Source organism: Diplotaxodon limnothrissa, linkage group LG19 (assembly GCF_057381915.1).
Source record: "Diplotaxodon limnothrissa isolate DT_005_m linkage group LG19, D_limnothrissa_male_GT1.1, whole genome shotgun sequence".
Classification (NCBI taxonomy): domain Eukaryota; kingdom Metazoa; phylum Chordata; class Actinopteri; order Cichliformes; family Cichlidae; genus Diplotaxodon; species Diplotaxodon limnothrissa.
In genome coordinates this window covers 8,538,412-8,561,964 of record NC_140614.1, presented here as the reverse complement: position 1 = coordinate 8,561,964, position 23,553 = coordinate 8,538,412, and the positions used below count along the sequence as shown (strand labels likewise).

The 23,553-nt window shown below is 42.6% G+C and overlaps 1 protein-coding gene across 4 annotated transcripts in view; it reads right to left on the bottom strand.

The window, feature by feature from the left end:
- Positions 1-23,553, bottom strand: part of atrn (attractin) — a 142,166-nt gene that overhangs the window by 87,469 nt on the left and 31,144 nt on the right. For all 4 annotated transcript variants that reach the window (XM_085342960.1, XM_085342959.1, XM_085342961.1 and 1 more), the window contains exons 8-19: positions 22,835-23,084; positions 22,288-22,471; positions 21,304-21,458; positions 17,370-17,454; positions 15,210-15,430; positions 12,682-12,803; positions 10,082-10,220; positions 8,927-9,108; positions 6,758-6,977; positions 4,736-4,924; positions 2,405-2,650; positions 1,729-1,866 (exon numbers count right to left, since the gene is read on the bottom strand). In XM_085342960.1, the coding sequence (XP_085199086.1) occupies positions 1,729-1,866; positions 2,405-2,650; positions 4,736-4,924; positions 6,758-6,977; positions 8,927-9,108; positions 10,082-10,220; positions 12,682-12,803; positions 15,210-15,430; positions 17,370-17,454; positions 21,304-21,458; positions 22,288-22,471; positions 22,835-23,084 (2,131 nt within the window). The remainder of the gene's footprint in view (positions 1-1,728; positions 1,867-2,404; positions 2,651-4,735; positions 4,925-6,757; positions 6,978-8,926; positions 9,109-10,081; positions 10,221-12,681; positions 12,804-15,209; positions 15,431-17,369; positions 17,455-21,303; positions 21,459-22,287; positions 22,472-22,834; positions 23,085-23,553) is intronic.

Genomic DNA, 23,553 nt, shown 5'->3' with positions numbered 1-23,553 from the left:
GCTTACTGGCAAATTGAACCAGATTAATATCACAGAGAAGTGCTTTTCTTAAGGCTACACACCTTTGAGTTCTCATAATATTGCGCAAGTGAAAAAGCTCTTATTTCATCTATTAAACACAGTTATGAGTTCTACAGTTGATTTTTTTTACAATATGACTGAATGTTTAACGTATCTCTGATAACAATCATTCCAGATGAATCATTACTGTCAGTGCATATAAAAATATTCTGCACAAACAGCATCCAGCACATTATTTAGTTCATTTAAACCCGGGTTGTCAAACATGTGTCCCACGAGCCAGAACAGGCCCTTTACAGGTCAAACCTGGACAAATGGATGGGAATCAGCAAAGATTCAGGATATAGTTTTTACCTTTAGACTGTTTTGCACCAGGAAGTATAGATTTTGCTTTATGTGTTGTTGTCCAAACAGTACTTGCATTAGAGCCAGAGGCCAGAATTACTGTCAGTTTTTTGAATTTATTTATGTGACCCTTGGTCTGCCATACACCAAAGTAAGGTGGTGAAGCCATACATGAACATACATGTATGTGCAACTCTAACATCTGTGCTTTAAAAAATAAAGCATTGCACAGCACCACCTCTCAGCTTCCCCATGCTGTTTAAAGCTTAACATCTAATTCTTACATCTTTTTAAGCTAGCTTGTGGCCAATAATTTGCAACGGTGGCTACGCAACGGTTTTTCCCACCACTATCATCGGATTGTGTTCGGAAGGTGTACGAAGCACGTGAGTCCAGGATTTGAAATCTAACTGAAAAGCTCAAAGATTCCCATGAGGCCGCTGCACCTAGAGACTCAAAAAAAAGGCCTCATCCTCGGAAACTATGTTAACTACACAGGCACACCAGCAGTCATGGCAATCTGGCCCATCACATCGCAACGAGGCAGCACTCTCCAGGAGAAGAACAACTTTCCATCTCCCAAGAGAGAACCGTCTTGTATGTGAACACGTGTGAAATGTCTATTAGGCTTGATGATTTTTAAAAGACCCATTTTAAGGTGCCTGCACAAACATTAATGCGCATCATCCTTTATATTAATTCATCCTCATTTATCATTCTTAAAATGACTCACCCCTTTGGTAGAAACAGCTGTGAAATACATACAAGTCTGCTAACAGTGGGGGACTTGGAAGAAAAGAGCCACCTTATGATTTATCATCATTTAGTCACACGTGTCATCTTGATTATTTGATAATAATCTCCATTTTGAGGCACTGACTGTGTACTTTTTACTTGTCCACATAATGCCTCTTGAGTCAAACCAATTAGCTGTGAAGTAAAGCATGCCTTTAATGTCCCCAAGGGGGCACGCTGACAAGATAGCGATGCTGAATGGAGACAGGACAGGTTATTGATTGACTGTCACAGACGCAGAACTTAATAAATATATGTACATACCAGAGGGAGGCATAAAAAGTAAAAATCACACAACATACACTGTGGCTGTAATATACCTGTAATCTAAATTAACCTGTCGAAGGAATAGACAATTGATTTGTTGTCCGACTGACTGACTGTCAGCATTAGCTGTAAAGGAGTAAATCTTTAATATCCCTGGGAAGGCTTTACGGTGCAGCGAGGAATCAGGAAAACGGCTGACATAAAAATGGACTGTAAAATACTGACAAGTTAAATGAAGCCTCGTGCCGAAATACCGACTGGCTGATTTAGCGTCGTGCCGAACGGCCCACGGATACTCACGCTGGCAGCTGCCCCCGTTGGTCGGATCTCCGTAGAAGCCGGAGATGCAGCTCTCGCAGTGTCGGCCGGTTGTCAGGTCCTCGCACTTCTCACAGATGCTTTCGTTGACACACTGGCTGTGACCATTACACTGACAAGCTGCAAAAGAGTAAACAAACATACTGCATAAACATCACACCCCGAGACGAGAGGGGGGTACGATAAAGACAGAACATGAAGGAATGAGTAGATTATTCTGAGCAGAGAAATTTATGTAAATTTATGTAAAAAAACAAAACGCTGTTTGTTGTCCAGTGCTCGAGTGTGTCATAAGAGGCATCAGAGCAGCCAGAAGTCTCTTTAAAGCAGCATTTCAATCATTTTAGATGAGAAGATCACTATAGTTATTAAGCTAAGTGAGTAATTCCTTCAAATGCAAGTCCGCCTGTCTGTACCACATAATGAGGAACAATTATAAACCAAAGTGACAATACAGAAACACATTTTCCCAAAATGCAACATAAACACATACTTTCTTTGGATGCCTATTGTCTGATAAATTCACATTTAGGTTTTTGTTACAACGCAGATTTAACAGACAACCATTTTTGTAATCCCCACAACATGTGTGTGTGAAATTAATTTGCATGAATGTCATTTAATGTCACATAACTAATATCTTAGATTACGTTCCTACCTGGGCAGTGAATGAAGGACCAGTTGTACTTTGATTCGCTCGGGCACATGCTGGCGTTGAGGGCTGGCTGAGGATTGGCGGGCAGACCAGGAAGGGTGGAAGGGGCCGGGACAGAGGTCTGGAAGGGCCCGCGGTAGGAACCCTCGATGCACTGACCTTTGCCCGTGTTACTGGGGTCAGTGCACCAACCGCAGCCCGGCTGATCCAGACACTGCCCGCACGTTCTGTATCCAGAACAGTTCTCCGCTGAAGTGAAACACAACGCAGCACCAGGTGATTAAAAAGGTATTTATATTTCTGAATTCTTTGACTGTAAAAAATAAAAACGGCTTTTAAAAATGATTCTGTGTTGGAAGGTACAAACAAAACCATCAGTATTTCAACAATCAGAGCTCTGAATTCTCGACATACCGGTACTCAGAAAATTGTGCTTATATGAGAATAAAACACTAGTCAGTAGCAGCAAGCGATAGCGTGATCATTTTTGAGTTAGCTTAAAATAAAGCTAAGACACTGGAACTGGAGGGAAATGGCTATAATATAATCTCCTCACACATTACAGGTTACATCATGTTAGCTCTCGACCTTTAGCAGGGTCGTGCCAGCTGGTTTCACCGGATTTCACTCTTTAAATCAAAGCTAGCCTCTTTGCTTTTAGCTTCAAAGTGGACAGCTGGATTGATCTTCACATCTATAGCCCGGCAAGAATGTGGTTGTCAAAAAATGTCAAACAGTTTCTTCAGAAAAACTGAATGTGTGTTCTATTCAAAAAAAAAAAAAATCTGGCTTAATTTCCACTTAATTTGGAAAGGAAGAGAGTTTCAAAAGCTATCTATAAGCTGGATAACCATTTAACATGTAATCATCATCAGTCAACATGGCACATGAATGTGTGCCTTTAATTTCCATCTCTCGCCCCATGAGCAGTTCATCCATCGATGGCTATAATAACTTGATTCACCTGCTAGGTTTCATAAAAGAAAATTGTTCTCTGCTGCAAAGACGAAATCCAAAAAGTACCAGGTTTCAAACTATCAAACCAGATTATCGATCCCCATCGCCATTCAGTGGAGGGCTACAATTTTATTTGTTCAGCTAAATGGAGGTTAACCCCCCCATTTAGCAGTCCAAAGTTGCTCTACTCTACAGACCAATAATCAACAAGCCTTTTTTGTAAATTTGGTGAAGATCTCCAGAGCAGCATATGCTTGAATGATTGAGTATATTAACTGCAGCTACAGTACTACATACACAGATTTCAGATTTATGCTTTATTTTTCGCCGGGTTTTCCTCGTTTCTTAAATTGCAACTAATGAATCGTGACTGAAGGGCTGGTAGTTATACATGTAGCTGCTTGCAGCTTCAGAGCTTTAAATGAAATGCTGCAACGGTTTCAAGTGTCGGGCTCTTCTTCTAGAGTGTTTTTGCTATGGCAGCAGCTGCAATTTGTTCAAAGTAGGAGAATGACTGGGCAGCCGGCATGAGCTGGCAACTCTTAAAAGTAAATATTTTACGTGCAATCAATGGGATTTTAAATGAGAGACGCAGAGATCGAGGATCAGCACCGCTGATCGGACTCCAAAAAAGAATCCAAAACATTTAGCAGCAGCAAAGACGACGGTAAGGGTGCCCAATTTTACTGCTCCCTACATTTAGAGTCACTCTCCCCCAGCAGTGATAAATAAGGAAATAAGCTTTAAAATGTTACACTCTCTTCTTCTAACTCATCTACGCATTGAACCATTTCTTTTGTCTTAAGATTATTTGTTTGCCACTTTATGATTTTATGACTGATTAAAATAATAATAATAAATCTGTCAAATCAGACAGGAAATATGGGAAACACCAGGCAATTTGCACCCATATGGCACGCTCAATAACCACCCGAAAATTTCACTAAAGTTTTTGTTCCCCATGTTCACCAACATGCTGTGCTCTGACTAAAACATAAATTAGTCATTAAGTGGAGCAATTAAATGAAACTCCTTTACTCCCCTTGAAATTCAATTCATTACATATTTCATTCTAAGAAATAACTCTGTTAAATAAAGTATTACTAAAAGGAGATTAAGAATTTAAACTGTGAAGGGCTACATTAAACGGCTAAAGGTTTTAAAACTTGGTTTTAGCCTCAATCCCACTTTAATGTGGTTAGTTGGTTTCTCATCTTGATTGTTTGGTCATGAAATGACCCTCAGGCCAAAACTGCTTGCCAGAAGTCCTTGGGCAAAAAAGGGAGGAACAGTGAAACTATTGAGGAGCTATACTTTTATAACATGTAGGCAGATGAAATGAAATCGAATTGCAATAACGGGAAAATGATCTCTTACGTGGACAAGTGTTCATGGTGTACCACTCCATACACTGGCCAAAGGGGAAGGAGGCTACATAGGCGTTGGAGTCGACGCACTGCTTCATGTTGCTGCACCACATGCACTCTGAGCTGCTGCTGCTGGTGCATTCGCTGCAGGTGGTTCTCATGGCGCAGGGTGTCCGGCACTGCTTGGCACTGTGGTTGGCTGTAAAATGCAACAAACTCTTTTAGCACAGATGCCTCTGTGGGACATCAGCCTCTGCTGAACTCCAGGGCATTATAAAGCAGCAGCTATAAGTCTCTTAAGCTCATTTTAAAGGGTGAGAAATGAACACAAGTGAATTTTAAAAGGTGTCATTGTTACAGCAAGAGGTATAATGAGCCTCATAGCTATTCACAAATCCATTTAGGCCTCCATCTGCCTTTTGTGTACCCAGTATCAGCCTAATGACAGCCTCATCAGGCAGACATGAGGCATCTGCAACAAAAATGAGCATCAGGCATGACAATCTACTTGTGCAGCCTCAACAAGAACGGACAGAAAGGTTACAGAGGAAAAAAAAACCCTTTCTCTTCAGCTAGTTCTTAGACATGGCATTACTCATGCATGCAACTTCTTTTTTCTGTTATGTAAAAATACATGTGCATTAAAAGACTTTAAAATACACTGAACAAAAATATAAACGCAACACTTTTGTTTTTGCTCCCATTCCCCATGGGATGGACGTAGAGACCTAAAATTCATTCCAGATACACAATATAACCATCCCTCCCAAACAGTGGTCACAAATCAGTCCAAATGTGTGGTAGTGGGCACATCTGCTATATTGAGATAATCCATCCCACCTCACAGGTGTGCCACATCAGGATGCTGATCTGACATCATGAGTAGTGCACAGGTGTACCTCAGACTGCCCACAACAAAAGGCCACCCTGGAATGTGCAGTTTTGTCTCACAGCAAAATGCCACAGATGCCACAAGCAATGAGGGAGCGTGCAATTGGCATGCTGACAGCAGGAATGTCAACCAGATCTGTCGCCCGTGCATTGAATGTTCATTTCTCAACCATAAGCCGTCTCCACAGGCGTTTCAGAGAATATGGCAGCACATCCAACCGGCCTCACAACCGCAGACCTCGTGTAACCACACCAGCCCAGGACCTCCACATCCAGCTGGTTCACCTCCAAGATCGTCTGAGACCAGCCACCCAGACAGCTGCTGGAACAATTGGTTTGCACAACCAAACAATTTCTGCACAAACTGTCAGAAACCGTCTCAGGGACGCTCAACTGCATGCCCGTCGTCCTCATCGGGGTCTTGACCTGACTCCAGCTCGTCGCCGTAACAGACTTGTGTGGGCAAATGCTCACATTCGATGGAGTCTGGCACGTTGGAGAGGTGTGCGCTTCACGGATGAATCATGGTTCACATTGTTCAGGGCAGATGGCAGCTGAGAATGTCCCAGTTCTTGCATGGCCAGCATACTCACCGGACATGTCACCCATTGAGCATGTTCGGGATGTGCTTGACCGGCGTATACGACAGCGTGTACCAGTTCCCACGAATATCCAACAACCTCGCACAGCCATTGAAGTGGAGTGGACCAACATTCCACAGGCCACAATTGACAATCTGATAGACTCCATGCGACGATGTGTTGCACTGCATGAGGCAAATGGTGGTCACACCAGATACTGACCGGTTCTGGGTCCCCAGACCCCCAATAGCGCAAAAAACTGCACATTCCAGGGTGGCCTTTTGTTGTGGGCAGTCTGAGGTACACCTGTGCACTACTCATGATGTCAGATCAGCATCCTGATGTGGCACACCTGTGAGGTGGGATGGATTATCTCAATATAGCAGATGTGCCCACTACCACACATTTGGACTGATTTGTGACCACTGTTTGGGAGGGATGGTTATATTGTGTATCTGGAATGAATTTTAGGTCTCTACGTCCATCCCATGGGGAATGGGAGCAGTAACAAAGGTGTTGCGTTTATATTTTTGTTGAGTGTATAAACATAGTGAGCTCACCTGGTCGTTCGCACAGGCTGCCATTCACCGGGCTTATGCAGGTTTGAGCTTTCAGTCCGGTGGCTGCCGGCTCGGCCAGGTAGCCGCAAAACCCGGCGTCGCTTGGCTCACCCGGCAGCCATTGCAGGGTGGTGTTGGTGAACGGCGACATGTCCTCCCAGCACCAGTAGGACACGTTGATTTTCCTGAGCCCTACCCACGGCGTCACAGTGGCCTTGTACTGTAAACACCAAACCAAAGGAGGATTTCACACGATGGCTCTTTGCTCTGATCGAATTTGGTAACAGATTGCTGCCAGATTTTTCTGGAAAACATCTCAAACGTAAGCGGCAGTTACACTTATGCTGAAGATTAAATCAGTTTACCTAAATCAATTCCAAAACACATGTTTTTACTACAACACAAAGAGAAAATGTCAGTGCAGCTTTTCATTCATTCTGACGTGCAACACACTGCACCAGGCGCAGTGGCAATAAAGGCAGCTTTACCTCAGTTGACTTGAGAAGCTTCGTTATCCAACTCATCTCTAATCAATGGTTTTAATATTGCAATAGTAGCAAACAAAAAGACTTTTCTCTCTCTCGCAGGCATGAGAGGGATAACTGTACCTTTGAGATCGAATACAATCGCCATTTCTCAGATTGATTAAACCTGCCTGGAAACCGTTGGAACTACTGAACTGGATGTACACCATCAATACAACAAGGGAGCCTGTTCTCAAATCTCTGCGCCCGTATCATTGAAAACCAATGTTATTCCAGAGCGGTTAAGCTTCCATTATTCTCTACCCTTAAGCACAAAGATTACCGAAAAGCAACCACCAGAACAAATTTAGACCAGCAGGGGAAATCTACACGATTTCATTAGAATGGATGAAAGACACTTCTTTAATTCCAGCCTGACTTTGTGATTTAGACCCCTTTTGTCTTATTTAGCTTCAGCATTAGATTTGCCGTGTGGTGGCTGCAAGGCACTTTGCAGGATCGCTTTTTTTGCATGGGTGGCCTAAGTTAAAGGAGGCAGTATTTGCATTTGGTATGTAATTAGAAACTACAAAGAGCTATATTACTTTTTTCTTTTCTTTTTTTGTAGGGACTTTCCTGATATTACAAAATACTTTTTGTATTATCTACACATCTTCTTCTCGTCTATTTATGAATGAACTGATTGATTTCTTAATGGTTTAATGTGCAAAATGTAATAAAATCATTTCATGTCAAACATTTCAAAATAAGGGGGAAAAAAATCAGATAATTCTACTATTGGAGAAGATAAAACTTCTGTTAAATCTTCTGCTTAACTTGGTAAGATGCACAAATTTTTACAAACCTAAGGAAGTTTAACCCCAACTAACTTAAAAACTGAATTCAGACTTTACAACCCGATACCCAACAGTGCGTCCGGTCTATCCTCCGTCCATATCTGCGGATACGTGAACAGAATAAAGACGGCAGCTTGCGATGGTTGATTGATCGCAGGGATAGATTTTTGTGCATGTGCTCTAATGGAGCGAGTAAGAGATGTCTGAGCTCTGAGGAAGAGATCTGTTAATGGGAGATTTGTTTCACACTTAATGGTTCAAAAATCTCTCTCACACGCACGCACGCACGCACGCACACACACACACACACACACACACACACACACACACACACACACAGAATCCAACCAGAGCTCATTCAGATTAAGAAGGAAAAGAGAAGATTTCAAAAGCTACTGAAAAGACAGCCAAGGGCAAAAACTAGAGAAAGGGCACAAGAGTCCATTTATGCTCATCAATCAGAGAAAAACATGAGAAATAAAAATCTTTCTTACAGTGGACTTCAGATGTGCTGGTCTTTTGAACCGGTGTGTAACTTATTGATTTAGTCTTCTAATGTGTCCACATCCGCTTACTTCAACAAGACTGTATATCAAGGAAGGCTCTTTGTAGACGACATCATTAGTTGTCTAAGTAGTGTATCATTCTTCAGTCATTGCCTGATTTGATCTTTTTGCTGTAATTATCCATTTTTATCTCCGGCACTCTCAGCGCATCTCAAGTCTTATCGGTATCTTTCTCTCTGCTAGTCTGATGACCCAATTTCCCCAAGGAGAATATCACATTTTCTCTAATCCGATAATTAATATCCTGGCTACTTCCCCCTCCAATCGCCCCCTTCTCCTTACCACCACGCTCATTATCTGCAGCTCCTTCAGGACAAAGTCCACCTTCTTTTGTGTGGTCAGAGAGGCCAGGACGGCGTTGTGGTTCCTGCAGGTCAGCTTGGCGTTATCGTACGAGTCCTTGGTCGTGATGAATTTCAGACAAGAGTTGCCCACCAGGTGCCAGCTTTCACCACACACGTTCTCTGCAGGGGAGAGAGTAGACGTCAATACTTCTGATATGCAATATGCAAGCTGACTGTATATCTACTGGAAAAACTGGCCACCTTCAGTTTATGTATGTCAGAAGCAGTACAGGTATTATAATAAAATACAGAACTTTTTAAAAAGCAGTTGTCTCCGTCTTGTAGACATGCAAAGTTTCAAACACGTCCATCAATGCCTCATCAGGTAACTTGTAAACTAAAACCAAGAATATTTCTGCTGTGTTTTTAATTCTATTCTTTGTTCGTTTTCCAAGTTCACAACTGATTTTGTAAAATTTGTAATTTTTCTTCACAAATCTATTTTTTTATTTTAGTTAAAAATGTTTTAATTTCCAGTTTAGTTTCAGTTGGCTGTAATATTTTTAGTCTATATTTCTGTCATTCACCAAAACAGAGCTTTCATCACTGTGTAGCATGTGGCTAATTATTTTTAATAGATTTCAGAGGGGGCAGCACGGTGGCTCGGTGGTTAGCACTGTTGCCTCTCAGAAAGAAGTTCAATTCCAACATCAGGCCAGGGTCTTTCTGTTAGTGGGGATTCATAGGTAACTCTAAATTGCCCATAGGTGTGAATGGTTGTCTGTCTCTGTGTGTCAGCCCTGTGATAGACTGGCGACCTGTCCAGGGTGTACCCTGGCTCTCGCGTAGGAGTGACTTTCCTTCTGACAGACTTTATCTGATATATGAACAGTTAACTTGGGTTTGATAACTAGAGAGATAAAATTGGTGAATATCTGTTCAGCACTTCCTGCTTATCTGTGCTGTGTATCAATATTTGACTATTTAAATTCTGTTATCAGTTTTGCACCTCTAGATTTCAGAAACTAAGTATGATTCGTGTTGCCTTTTGCCTGTGTGTGTGTGTGTGTGTGTGTGTGTGTGTGTGTGTGTGTGTGTTGTCGTAATCTTTTCAAATTAAAACTGCTTTATTTCTTCCAAGCATCCCTGTTACCTGGCAGCGAGATGCACTCTTGGTTGCGAGAATCCCACTGACAGTTTTGGTCCACAGCACAGCTCTTGCAGCTTGTTTTCTTGTTGCACACGTACGACGGGTTGTCCTTGGGGCAAACTTCATACTCTGCTATGGCCCCCTGAGAAAAGAAACCCGAAAACAACAGACATCAACACTTTGGACTCTAAACTGCAAAACAATTACATTTCATGATGCGTAAATGATATTCATTCAGATGAAACAAAAAACAACAAAACAAAAAGAAAGGAAACATTTTTTATTAGTCACGCAGAATAAAGGGGAACAGATATATGAGGACCAGACAGATCTTTTCAAATTCGTTCAAAAAGATTTAAACTTCGGATGCGCTGGAAAAAAAAAATAAAAAAATAAAAAAATCAAAGTCTTCTTTTTCCTACAACACAGCTATTTGAATTTAAATATTCGATTATTTAATAACTGAAGTCAGAGATATTGAGACTCATTTCTCACATATTGTGCAGATAAGAGTGCTGAAAGAGACATTTGAACTGTGCGAGTCTGCCGGCGGCTAACAGAGGAGTAATCTGATCATAGATTGACAAACCAGATCCAGCAAACATGAAAATGTTTCATTAGTTGTCACACAAAGCACTGAATTCTGCTCAAGTCTATCCATTTAGTAGACATGGCTGATTATTTTAGTAATAGTATATTTGCTTGCACAGAAAGCCCGAGTCCTTTTTTCTTATTAAACAAGAATTTTATCTTAGAAACGTTTCTTCTTTCTTCCCCCCACATTACTTACATAAAACAATCCACTTACATGTTATATAAACCTTTAAATTAGCCTACATCTTACTGCTCGGGTCGCTAATGAAACACATTATATTATGTTATAAATATGGACTCACGACAAACTGTAAAAACCATTACTCGACATACCTGCTTCAATAAAAAGGAAGAAAATATTAATGTTGACCTTCTTATTATGAATAAATACATTGTGGTAATCATACAATGAAAGAACGGATGAAACGTTTTTACTTGTAGAAGCTGAGATACCACCGCAGCACATATCAGCATCACCATTTGATGAAAACACATTTTTGGGCTCCGCGAGTGCCTTAATTCCATATTGACAGTGACAGCATCACACAGCTGCTGTGAACCTCTTGTTCCACCTCACTCCAAAGATGTTCCATTGGACTGAGATCTGATGACTGCGGAGGCCGCTTGAGTACACTGGATTGAGATCATTTCAGGTTTGTGACATGGTGTGATACCCTGCTGGAAGCAGCCATCAGATGATGAGAACACTGTAGTCATAAAAGGACCACATCGTGTGCACATGATTATAATCAGAAACCATACTCTGGTAAGGCTTTGGCATCCACACAATATTCACTTGCTATGAATGAACCTAAAGCGTGCCAAGAAAATATCAACAACACCATTACGCCACACCACCGTGGTTTTAACGACTGGTTATTTGAGTTACTGTTGCGGTCCTATCAGATCGAAGCAGTGTGGCCTCTGTTCTCTGACCTCAGGCATCAACAAGGTATTTTTGCCCAAACTGCTGCTCACTGGATCTTTTACATACAAACATGCCATTCAAAGTTCCTCAAATCACTCAAACACACTCACACGCTTATGCTCACTTTGAATTTCTGCAGGTCATTTTGATCATGTCTAAAATGCCTAAATGCATTGAGTAGCTTGCAGTTATATTGGCAGACTAAGATATTTGCATTACCTAGCAGCTGAACAGGTGCAGTGAGTGTACATTATAACAGAGCTGCAAGATGGAAAGGTGTGTGTAGGGTGCTACTGACCATCACAGAAAATCCCCAAAAAGGTTCGTTTGCACGCATACATGGAGCGTCCTATTCTGGAGCATTGTTGCATGGCAGTGAGTGTAGACTCAAAAAAGTAATTTGCCATTAACATAATGTAAGCACTCAGATTCTAGGGGTCAGGGTTATTATGATTTCTTTTAAGGACACATGGGCTGGACTGAGACAGGCTGTATTTTTCCCTCTGATGTGTGTTTTAAGATGAAATAACCTTTGGAGAAAAATGGAAAAAGTTTGTGTAGTCCATTGAAAGCAACAAAAAGTTGCCAAAATTAGTGAAGCTGCACTGGAATTGGCTCCAGGAAACTATTGTGTCTGAGCATTCATTATTCTGTGCTTCAAAGAGCCTCTGACTGCTCGAGATCATAACAACACTACCTATTCATGTATTACAATAAGTTGCAAAATTGCACTCGGCTTGCGTGGCAACAAAATGTTAGTTGGCAATGTTTGCTGAAGTGAATACACATCCACGCATGTAAACATCAGATTGTGAAGTTCTGCAGCTTGCAGAAAAACCACTGGTGTCCAACAAAACCATTACTTTGTGTGTTTAATGTCCAACAAAGGGTTTTTTCTCCCCCAAGCAATGAGGTGACTGCAGGCAGTAAGCCCAGCAGGCCCCTTCTCTACAACCTGATATATCCTGCTTTCTGGATCCTCCCAGGCTTATAAGAAGCACCTCTTCAGCTCCTATATGTAACACAGTTAGAGGCGATGTCCCCAAATGCTCTGGGCAGGGTGGAGAGCAAGTTTTCTTACCGATGCAGAGGTGCAGTTACTTCCAAGAGACACGCATTGGCTCGAACACCACTGGCAGCCGTTGGTGTTGGCAGTGCAGCTGTAACAGTCGGTATACTGGTCACATCTCTCAGCATCACCGTCTGCAAAATGTAGAACAGGGTGCACTTTTTTTTTTTTAATTTATAAGAACAGAGACAGAAATCTTCCAGTCAGTTCAAAAGTCAAAGCAACCAGTAACTCTGTTTCTGCCATTAACCACAGCTCAGTCAAAACATTTGCCGTCTCTTTCGGGGTATCCAGTGTTGACTGCCAGATCGCATCCCTTGTATTTAATGTGCCGGAAAGAGATGCCATGGAGCGGTTTCCATCTGCCAGCACTGCTGTAGAAGCAAGACCGGAAAATAAGACAGCCGTGCCGAGGAGAAAGACTGATGTTTCTGGGTTTTCCTCTTTGTGTGACAACTGACAAACAAACGGAAGACAACTCTCAACAGGAACCAGAGAGAGAAGGCTGGACTGTCCTTTGTGATTACCTCACTGACACGCACGCTCACATGTAAGAAATTGTGTGTGGGTGCATCAGTGTCACGAGTGTTAGCGTTGGGGGATGTTTATAATTAGAAATCAAAATGTAATAAAACCTCAATGCAATTAAAAACCAAACAAACACATTTGCACATCACACAAAATGTAAACAAAAACAGAATCCAGGATTTTATTTGGTAGAGAAAACAGAAACCATAATGAGTGTTGAAATTGGGAAAATGTACTACTATATTAGCTAATTTTGAGCAGCAATACATCTTTAAAAAGTTGGAACGGAGGCAAAAAAAAAAAAAAAAAAAAGACTGGTAAAAAGTAAAAGTAAAAAAGTAAGTGGTCCTAAAATGAAACAGCCGGTGGGACATTTTGCAACTAATTAATTGAATTAGCACCAGGTCAATTCCTGTTTTTACTGCCAGAGTTTCTCAGAAGGTGGGCAGAGGTTCTCCAATTAGCAAAAAACTGTCAACAACAATCAGAATGTTCTCAACATAAGATGGTGAAGTCCTTGAATATCTCATCATCTACATAGTATGCTTGCACTAGTGCACCAGTGGCCAGTCGTGCTCCTGTATGCATTTCCCCCAGCGGAAATAATATCTCCAGTTCTAGAGAGAGTGTGTCGACAGCAGCTCTCTCTGATTCTAGTGGCCCCTTGATGGATGTGGATATAATGAGTCTTTTAGCACCAAGGCCTTGGCAGTTTCATCTCTGAAGGGACCTCCTCTCTCAGGTGGGAGGAGAAGTGGTTCATCCGCGCCCGGATCTGGCGCCTTCATGCTTACCTGCTGAGAGGTCTAATGTGATAGATAAGCAAGCATAGTAGCAACAATCTAGGGCCTCAACCAGACCTTCAAGCAATGGTGCTAGGACCGGCGCAATCCTCCATTCCAGTGGTCTATTCTGGATATTTTGACATTGCTGCAGGAGATTCAGCAATATCTGCTCATCTTATTGGTTTTGATTGGGTTGCACATCTCCTTGTCATAAGTTTTTGTAAAAGGGTTTGCCGCCCGAGACCCGTGGTTAGGTTCAGTGTCCCTGCATGGGTCTTTGGTGCTGGAGCCCCCTTGTAGACCCCTTTGAACCCACCGAGTCCATGTATACAAAATTTCTTTCATATAAGACTGCACTGGTTCTCCCATTGGCTTCTGAAAAGCGAGTAGGTGACCTTCACGCTCTGTCTGTGCATCCCTCCTGCACACAGTTCTCTCCTGATGGCCTCAGGGTCGTATTGTACCCGAATGCGGCATGTTTACCCAAGGTCATTCCTGCATCTTATAGCTCAATGGAATTTGAGCATCTGAGCTTTTGCTCCTCTTCTTTTGCATCTAAGAAGCAGAAGAGGATGCACGTGTGCTATGTACAAACATTAAGAGCACTCAGAATGTGCTTTTATGAGACCAGTTGTCTGCTTCGCTAATCCGACTACAGGTAGACCCCCCTGTTTAAACAGAGGCTGCCCCACTGGATTATAGAAGCTATCTCACTGGCATACAGCACCAAGGATCCCGCTTTGTCCCGCTTCTTTGTGCTGGGTCTACTGCACACTGGTGATGCTGGTGGTCCGACTCCAGTTTGATGGCTGCTCTATGGGGTGCATATATATGTTCCATACTTATGTGTTGCACCTCATTCCTCTCCTTCAGGGAACAGAAGTTATAGGTATAACTGTTTGTTTCTGGATGATGCATGAGGGCCATATTTTCCACATTCCAAAACTTACCACACATACACAAACACGCACAAGCACACACAGAGGAAAACACCCAGGTGACATATTTTTTCGCTCATTTTCCCTCTTTGATGTGAGGAACTGTGTTGGCAGCCCATGACAAACAAGCCGTTTCTGGCAGCGTATGCATCTCATCAGACATCAGTGAAGCGAATGCAAATGAGTTCTGCACACACTGAAGGAAAGCATCGAGAACCCCAAATTATCTTGGATTAGCTTCACGTGTCACGTCCGTGCGGCATTTCAATGCAACTGCAGCGTCACCTACATGATCTCGTGTTGCAGGAGGGCTGCTGCTGCTGTTCAGTGCCGATAACGTCGCTTTCCCAAGGCAGACAGGCCTCCTGGGTGGCGTTCCACACGCAGTGAATTCCTGGCCAGGCCTGGCTGCAGGACGTCGGGCTGGAAAAGGCCGAGCAGCTGGGCGAGGTGTACGTGAGGACATCGCGGAGCAGTAGACTGTTAAAGCCACCGAACACGTACATAACGCTGCAGGAGAACACAAGAAAAGAATTAGAGGACTACAGGTGAAATAGATGTTAGGAGGGAAGGGATTCAGGAAGTAAGACAAGTGAATTTCCTCCCTACTATTTTGCCCAATTTCAACCCTTTTTGCACACTCTAAGTGATCCTCCTCTTCTCTGGGCTTCAACCTGCCTCTTAAGTCTGCTAAATCCCCAACAAGCGCTCTCTTCCTGTGCAGATGGACCTGACAGGACCCCCTACTGTGCGCGTGTTAGAGTGCATTTTGATGATGGGTCCAGGTCGTTTCTGAACATGTTTCTCCACTGGCCTATGTTCAGCTACTGGGATTACTCTGCGAGCGTGGGCCTAAGCGTATGCATGCTCTCAGACTCATCCACCAATTACCCATTCACAGGCTGCCCGGCCGGGTAGATGGGTAATTTGCACAAGTCTGATCAAAAGCCACCCCCACTCCACTGGATCGTGGAGGGCACACTTCAAACTGCACGCTGAGGACATCCTGCTGAGTGCCTAGATCGGGAGGAGGAGAACATGGTAGTCTTGCAGGGGACTACATCAGTTAACCACTTTCTTTTCTTCTCATTTAAAAGATGTGAGTCATTGTAGAGAAAAAGTCTTACGGATAGTGAAAGCGTGTGTTTTCCCTCCCAATCATTTTCTTTCAAAAATATTATGAAAACTGTTTTTTAACAGAGAATTTAAAGAAACTGAGATAGCAAGACACAGTTCAAAGGAAAGACTGTGCCAGGTTTTTTTGGGGGGGCCTGAAAGCAAATGCAGATCCTTTACTTTAAAGTTCAGACCAAAGGATGCTTGGAGAGTTTTGCTGTAGTACTTAAGCTAATGTGGAGCAGGTACATCAGTCTCTGTCTTCAATATAACAACTCAAACCTGACATTAAGGACTACAGCAGTAGAGCCTGTTTTTTTAAACCTTATTACGGCTTCTCGTAAACTTGCTTATCGTCATTTAATACATTTAAAAAAAATACCGCTCAGTTCAACTGCTGTGAACTTTTGATTGCGCTGAACTCGAACAGTTAATGAATGCATGAACAAACTTTGAACTGCTCCCAAGGAAGTGGAGTCATGAGTAATATAAGGACTGCCCCAAAACAGGGGTAGTGATTAATGTTAATATTTAATGTCTTCTATACAACAGGATGTATAATGTAATATGGATCGCAGCGTCTTGCTCTGCTGGCAGAGCAGATCATATTTAGTGATGACTCATCGCTTCTGCTCGCAGCACCATCCCCATCACAATCTATTCATATTGCAGACTGATAATGAAATGTCATGTATGGATCCACACAGCTTTTCCCAAGGCAACAAGGGTTTGATTTTTCCCTGTGATGCATTGTTTGCTTGTTTTCCTTTGCTTCAAGTGTTTCCCCTTTGTCCCCGCTCTGTGCTGCCATAGTGCAAGACCATTTCCTTATGCTACACCATAAATTCAACACAATTTAAGAAGCAACAATAACCCCACGTGTGTTGCAATTGTCCCCTATCAAGCAAAGGACGTGTATTTGAAGGGTTTAAGCCAACAAAGGAACTCTGAGGACTCCCTTTTATCAAAAAGTCTGCTGCCAATACTTGAAAATCTCTTGTTCTGTTCTCAACTGTCACTCTGAATGCCAAAGCATCCATTCATGAATTCAGCTTCTCTTTCTTAACAATCCTTTTTAATCGTTTTTCGACAACAAACGGCAGCTTTCTACGTTTTTGCGTTCCTCATTTCCTCTCTGCTGTTGTTTTGTGGTTGTTCCATCATCCATCTAACAAGTCCACAGCGATCATAAATAAAACAAACAGGAAAGGAATGGAGTGAAGAAGAAAAATCATACAGGAGCTCATGTTTAATGAGATTCATATATGTACTGCAGAGGATTTTCCACTTTTAATCCGGTGAGTTTTCAATTACGTAATTAATTAAAGATTACCCATCACTGAAGATTGCAGAGTGTCCGAAGCGGTTGACATCGTGGTACAGGTCCGGTCGAGGTAAGACTGTCCACTCATCACACGCTGCAATGAAAAGAAGACAGAAGTTAAACCCTTCACCTGCTCCCACTCGTTATAACATACATGTCTTCAGCTGTGGCAAACTCCGCTGACACGCTCTGGGTGGTTAGCGAGGCTCATCTTCTCGTGTCAGACAAGCTAATGGCCGAAGTGACTGAGACACTGATCACAGGTAGTGGAATGCCATAGCTGAATGTAAAGGCAGGTAAAAGGTGCAGAAGGGGACAGAGAGTCAGTGATGGTTTTGTTTGACCCACATAAGCAGACGTAAGTGACCAATTTCCAACAGTCTGATGGTTCAAACGAAGTCTGAACTGGTATCCCTGGATTTGACTTGCATGTCTCTAAGCCTGGCCTTTCCATTTTTGGTGGTGGAAACTGCAATAGGGTGTTTTGAACCTGCGACACACTAACAAGTTATTCTGGGTCCTTTCTGCAATTTGCAGGTGGAAGAATTCACAATCTGTTAAACGATTAGGCTCTCAGAAAGCTTCAGACCCACAGATTTTGCATATTCATATGCAGATCTGTCAGTCTGAAGTTACACATATGGATGTTGTTATCCGAACTAGTGCTACCCAACTTGTTTGTCTAGTAACTAATAAAATGAAGCAAAGGAGAAATGTTTCTATTCTTACTGCAACTTACCTACAGTTTGAAATTCAGCCACTGGAAAGCCGCCGTGATGTCATGACCTCTAAATTTCTATATTGGTGTTTAGCAGGTAAATGAATAACTGAATGGTTTGATTCCTTTATGTTTGTTTTAATGGAAAGCAGCAGCAGTATGTGCAGCTATAAAATCTTAATGGAAAAAAAAGAATGAGCTTGAAAGTCAAAGCCTAAAGAAGCCAGCACAGTGACTGTGGTAAATCACATTCACACGGTACAATGCAGTGCAAGTCACCATAGTCTCCCAGAGGAGATGGACGGACATCTGTGAGAGCTCCACGTTCACGAGCAGACAGTGCCCTCTGGTGTCAGAGGATGGCACTGCAGCTGGTGTGGTGCATTGCCCCTCACGGTGGTTATGTTACAACACGATTTACCAATGTCAGGACAGTGGACAGCTCTTGAATTCTATGCTCTAATTGAGTTCAGCTTGTTAAGGAGAGACAATTAGTTCTCGGCGCGGGGCCATCTTGACTCTAATTACCACTGCGGCTGCTGACACCGACCCTACAGCTGGCTGGTGCTGGAGTAATATAGTGAGCTAGTACTTTCAGTCCAATTACAAAATCATAGAGAGGATGAGGAGTGGCAGGCAGAGGTCAGAAACAAGGAGGGGAGGGGTTGGTGGGCTTAAAGTTTATTAAATCTAAAAGTTTGGCTCGAATAATCTCTGGGGAAATCCCAAAAACAATTTGTCGCCAGGGTCAGATGAGCTAGTCTCATTTCGCCAGGCAAGACACAGCATGCGGTAACTTAAACATATGTGGCACATGTTGCCTCATCATCCGTTCTTCATACCACAAAGGGATGTCTTAGTCCGAACCTGCAATTCTCGAGAACAAAAGCTGTGAGAGATCGGAGGACGTGTGTGTGTGTGTGTCTGTGTGTGTGCCCCTGAGAGATAGTTTCACTGCTTGTCAATCATGATGGAAATGACACAGCAAACCCTCACATGTCCCGGGGCAATTTTCTGCCTCCGGGGAATTCTCCCATCCGGAGAGAGTGAAGTCTCTCATTAATGAGCAGCTTGCGACGGCACTGCGGAAGGAGGCAGACTCAATTTATGACAACGTTTATAGGCAGTTAACAGAATGAGGAAGCCGGGATGGTTTGTGACAAAGCTGTGTTAGCTTACATTAGGACAAAGAGGAGAACTTGAAACAGGATTATAATTAGTTCTCAAAAATCAACTCTGATCTCAGTATTTTACTTGTAAAAGGAAAGAAATCTGATTTTCTACTCTGCCAGCAGTCTGCACAGGGGCTCTGCTGTCAAGTAATAATTTACAAACCTAAGGTATCCCGAAGAATTGCAACATAGCATTCAGAAAAGAGACTGCATGAATAAACACGAATAAATATAGTTTATGTCCCCAAAGCTATGAGTAGGAATGCCCACCCTGCTTTACAGACACCCTGAAATCCTCACAGAGCAGCTTGGAGGGGAAGGTCCATAAAATTGAACTTGCTAGTTTTCAACCCTGAAGCCCAGGTTTTCCTTTATGTCACTAATTTGTATGAGAAGTGCACATCAGACACACTAATTAAAAATTGATTTAATATCATAACTCCCTCACAGCAGGTAGGTTGGAGCAGCAGGCCCCAGCCTTTGCATCACGGACCGGTTTAATGTCAGACAATGTTTTCACTGACCGGCCTTTAAGGTGTCGCGGATAAATACAACAAAATAAAATGATACGACCAAGACAAAAACTGTGGTATTTTGTAAATATAATATTAAACGCAAATTCACTGTATAATTGTGTAACTTTATTAGCAGCGTCCTCCTGAAATGCACCAACAACATTGAGAGTAACGTCCTCCTCTCTCTGGTCGCTATGGTATCACGTAAATATTTCTTTCAAAATAATACACACAACTACAACACAGGAAAAGACCCAGGGAAACAGAGTTAGTGATGAAAACCCTGAGAACCATAAATTTCACACCCAAGCCTCAACTCTCGCAGCGAAGTACCAAACGACTCCGTCCCCAGCCCCCGGGTCCGGGGCTGCGGACCGCTGGGTTAGAGGATTGGATCTTACTGGGGGCGACTTCCCGTTTTGTCCAGGAAAGCCCTTAAAGCCACTCAAGAGGAGTGGCTCTTTTTTTGCAACACGAACTGCAGTAAACACCTTTGTGTGCCTTCCAGTACAATCACTGGTAAACCAGTATGACTGCGTCTGAGAAAAATCCCAGACGACAATTAACTACATATGTCAGGTGTTTAAGAAAACACAAAACAAAACCTGCTCGTGCTCACCCTTCCAGGGGCGGGGCTAACACCACAGACTTCCTAATACCGTCATGTTGAAATGAGCAAAAGGAAAGAGCTAGAAGCTTCCAAATACTTAGGCGATATTATTTCAAAAGCCCGAACTTCAAGAAACAAACTAACTGTCTGGGCAAACGGACAAAGTTTGCATCCCTAGCCAAGGCAAATTCCCAATTTTCACCTTTTAAAGATGATCCAGAGCCACATCAAAACTTTATGGATCGTTTCTTTTTTTCCCCTTCTTCCTATGCTCCCCCTTTGCAGGTAGTTTTAATGAAATATCGTTTGCAGTTTTGCAGTTTTTGATCTCGCTGACAAACAAAGAGTGCGTATCGCGTACTTCTGCCAGAGCTCTCGCCTTAGCGGAGGAGTAATTCCAAGCGCCAACTCATTCGACTGGTAATTTAAAGCAAAGTGTTTCTTCTGAAACGGTGAAAATCAAAAGCTATCTGGAGGAACAATAAATATTTTGAAATCAAAACCCCACAGGATTCAGCTTTTCCAAAGCATTAAGAATTATGAAGAACAGGATTGTTATGCACATAAATAAAGTGAGAAGTCAAAAAGCACCTTCACTCTCTCAGTTAGCTTTAATTTCTCTCTTTTTATACCAAGATCCAGCATAATAATACTAGTGTGAATATGACAAAAACACCACAGTGCTGGAAAGCTTAACAACATCTCGTTATGAGTATTTATTTATTATTTTATTCCAGTTATGAATAGAAGATGCGTTTTTATTGAGTCTGCAAGTTGCAAAAATCTGACCTTCTGTTGCTCCAGTGGAGCTTCCTAGTGACAACAAGAAGCCTGCCGCTGTACTAAGCAGCTCTCAGGTGTGAATGCATGTAGATGGGTGTAAGCAAAGAGCCTTAGTGAAAGGAAAAAGTCTGTGTGTGTTACTGACCTAAATTGTAGGCCAAGAAGTCCGATGAGAAGCACTTGGCGCCGTGGCTCATGGAGGTGTCGTTGTGGGTATTTCCACCAAACACCAGCATCATCCCACTAACCATCACTGCTGTGTGGAGGTACCGGAAGAAGCCGCTGTCTCTCAGAATGGTCCTGCACAGCCACAGTTTGGATTGTTGTTAAGCACTTGAACGCCACACGGCCCTTATTTTCAGAGCACCAGCGAGTTTCATTTTAAAATGTCGTCACGTGAACGCTTTTTGTAACTCAAGAGAGTTAAGTTTGTTTTCCTTACACATGCAAACTTTGCCTTAAGTACTGAATGTTGAACCTTGGCTTGTTCAAAGATGCTTCATCCGCAGAGTGCAACCTCCTGCCATTAGCAGAGGTTTAGACATGTGAAGGCTGCGCGGCACTTCTGTGACTAATTCTATCAAAATAAGGCGAAATCTCTGCAAGGTCAAAGTGCTGATTACCAAAATAGTTTTTACAAAGGTATCAGCTGAAGAAAAAGGGAAGTCAGTAAAAGAAGGCAGTGCATTTAAGTTATTACTGTAATGTAAATGGCATTTAAGTACCTGTATATCCTTACAGTGAAAGGTTTGGAAAGTGATAATTAAAAATAATTTGGGGGCTTATCAGGTCGACATATTTTCCGCAGTTGCTGGCCAGCTCCACACGTGTTCACGCTACTTAAAAAACTTTTGCGGTACAGCGTGCACATAGGCAGGACACGTCATGCACATTTGCTAGCTGTAAATGCTCCAGACTGCTACCTGGGATTTTCACACACCCACACATTCACATCATGCCGACTTTGTACTCAGGAGGTTGTAGTTTGACTGCATATTTTCGATCCAACTGCTTGCACTCTCGCACGTAACTGTGCTGGGTATGATCAGGGGTGCAGTACATGTGTGAAAACCCTGCTACTGTAGCATTTAAGCAAGCATATTTCATAACAAAACAGAAAATCTCTCACCATTTCCTCTTGCCCACATCAAACTTGTAAAGGTCTCCTGCTAGGCCATACTTGTTGGCGCTGAAGGCTTTGTAGCCTCCGTGGATGTAGATGGCTCTGGTGCTGGGGTCAAACACACTGCTGTGGCCATAGCCCCCCTGGACCAGGGCACCATCTGTGGACACGATGCTCCATGTGTTCTTGGCTGGAGGGTCACATAATAGGATTTTACTGGACAATTAAAATCTAAATTCAAGTTTTCACAATGTAATGAAATACTCAAATACAAGAGTTTTTACTAGAGATCATTACTGCTGGGCTTTGCAGTGTGTGAAAGACGTATCAGACTGCCATCACTTCTTATTGCTGATAGCTCAGGTAAAGATAACATCCAAGTTTAAAATGTGCTTGTCCATCAGCCACAGCCGCAATTGAATTCACCCAGTTTTCTCAGGCAGATTGCGTCTCAGATGACGACGAGACCTCTTAAGCATCTTCACTTTCTTTTCATAAACATGTATATTTTTAGTTTAGTTTGACCACATTCTCACAAGTGCCTAAAACCTACCAATGTTGTACTCTTGCACCTGGCTGATGTAACCGTACAGAGGACAGTGCCCGAACAGAACTAGCATGACGGGACCGTCCCCCTCGTGGACAGGAGGCACAATGTGGGCAGAGTGTCCCACCACGGCGTACTGCTCCTTGGCCCTGGGGCTTAAAAGGACCCAGGTCTGATTCTGGATGTGGAAAACCCACAGCTGGCTCGAGACATTTCCTGTAGCATCGATCTTTCCGCCATACATGTAGATCTTACCCTGGAGGGAACAAAGAGTGAAGCAGGATTATATGCACACTCCAAAGACTTTTTGCAGAATTTTGCTAACAAATTAAGTTAAACTTTCTTATAATTCACTGGAATAACTCACGGCAACAACACTACAGAGTCTGTATCGCTTGCATGTTACATATAAGAAGAATTATTATAATCCAGCAAATTGATGACTATTTTCATGTCTTGTTTGATATAACAAAATAACAATACGCCTACTGCTGTTTCGCCTTCTCCTATGAATAAGCTGAAGATGGCCTGGAGGTCACACAGAATAATGGCTCTTCAAATTAAGAGCAGGCCATTTGACAGTGTTGGCTCCAGACTAAAAGTAGACATGATGAACATTTACGTAGGTGCAGCCAAGTTGGGAATTTTATTTTAATGCAGGAGCCAGTTTAGCTCAACCATATGACACGTGGCCATGTTCAAGTCCGGCTTATGGCCCTTTGCTG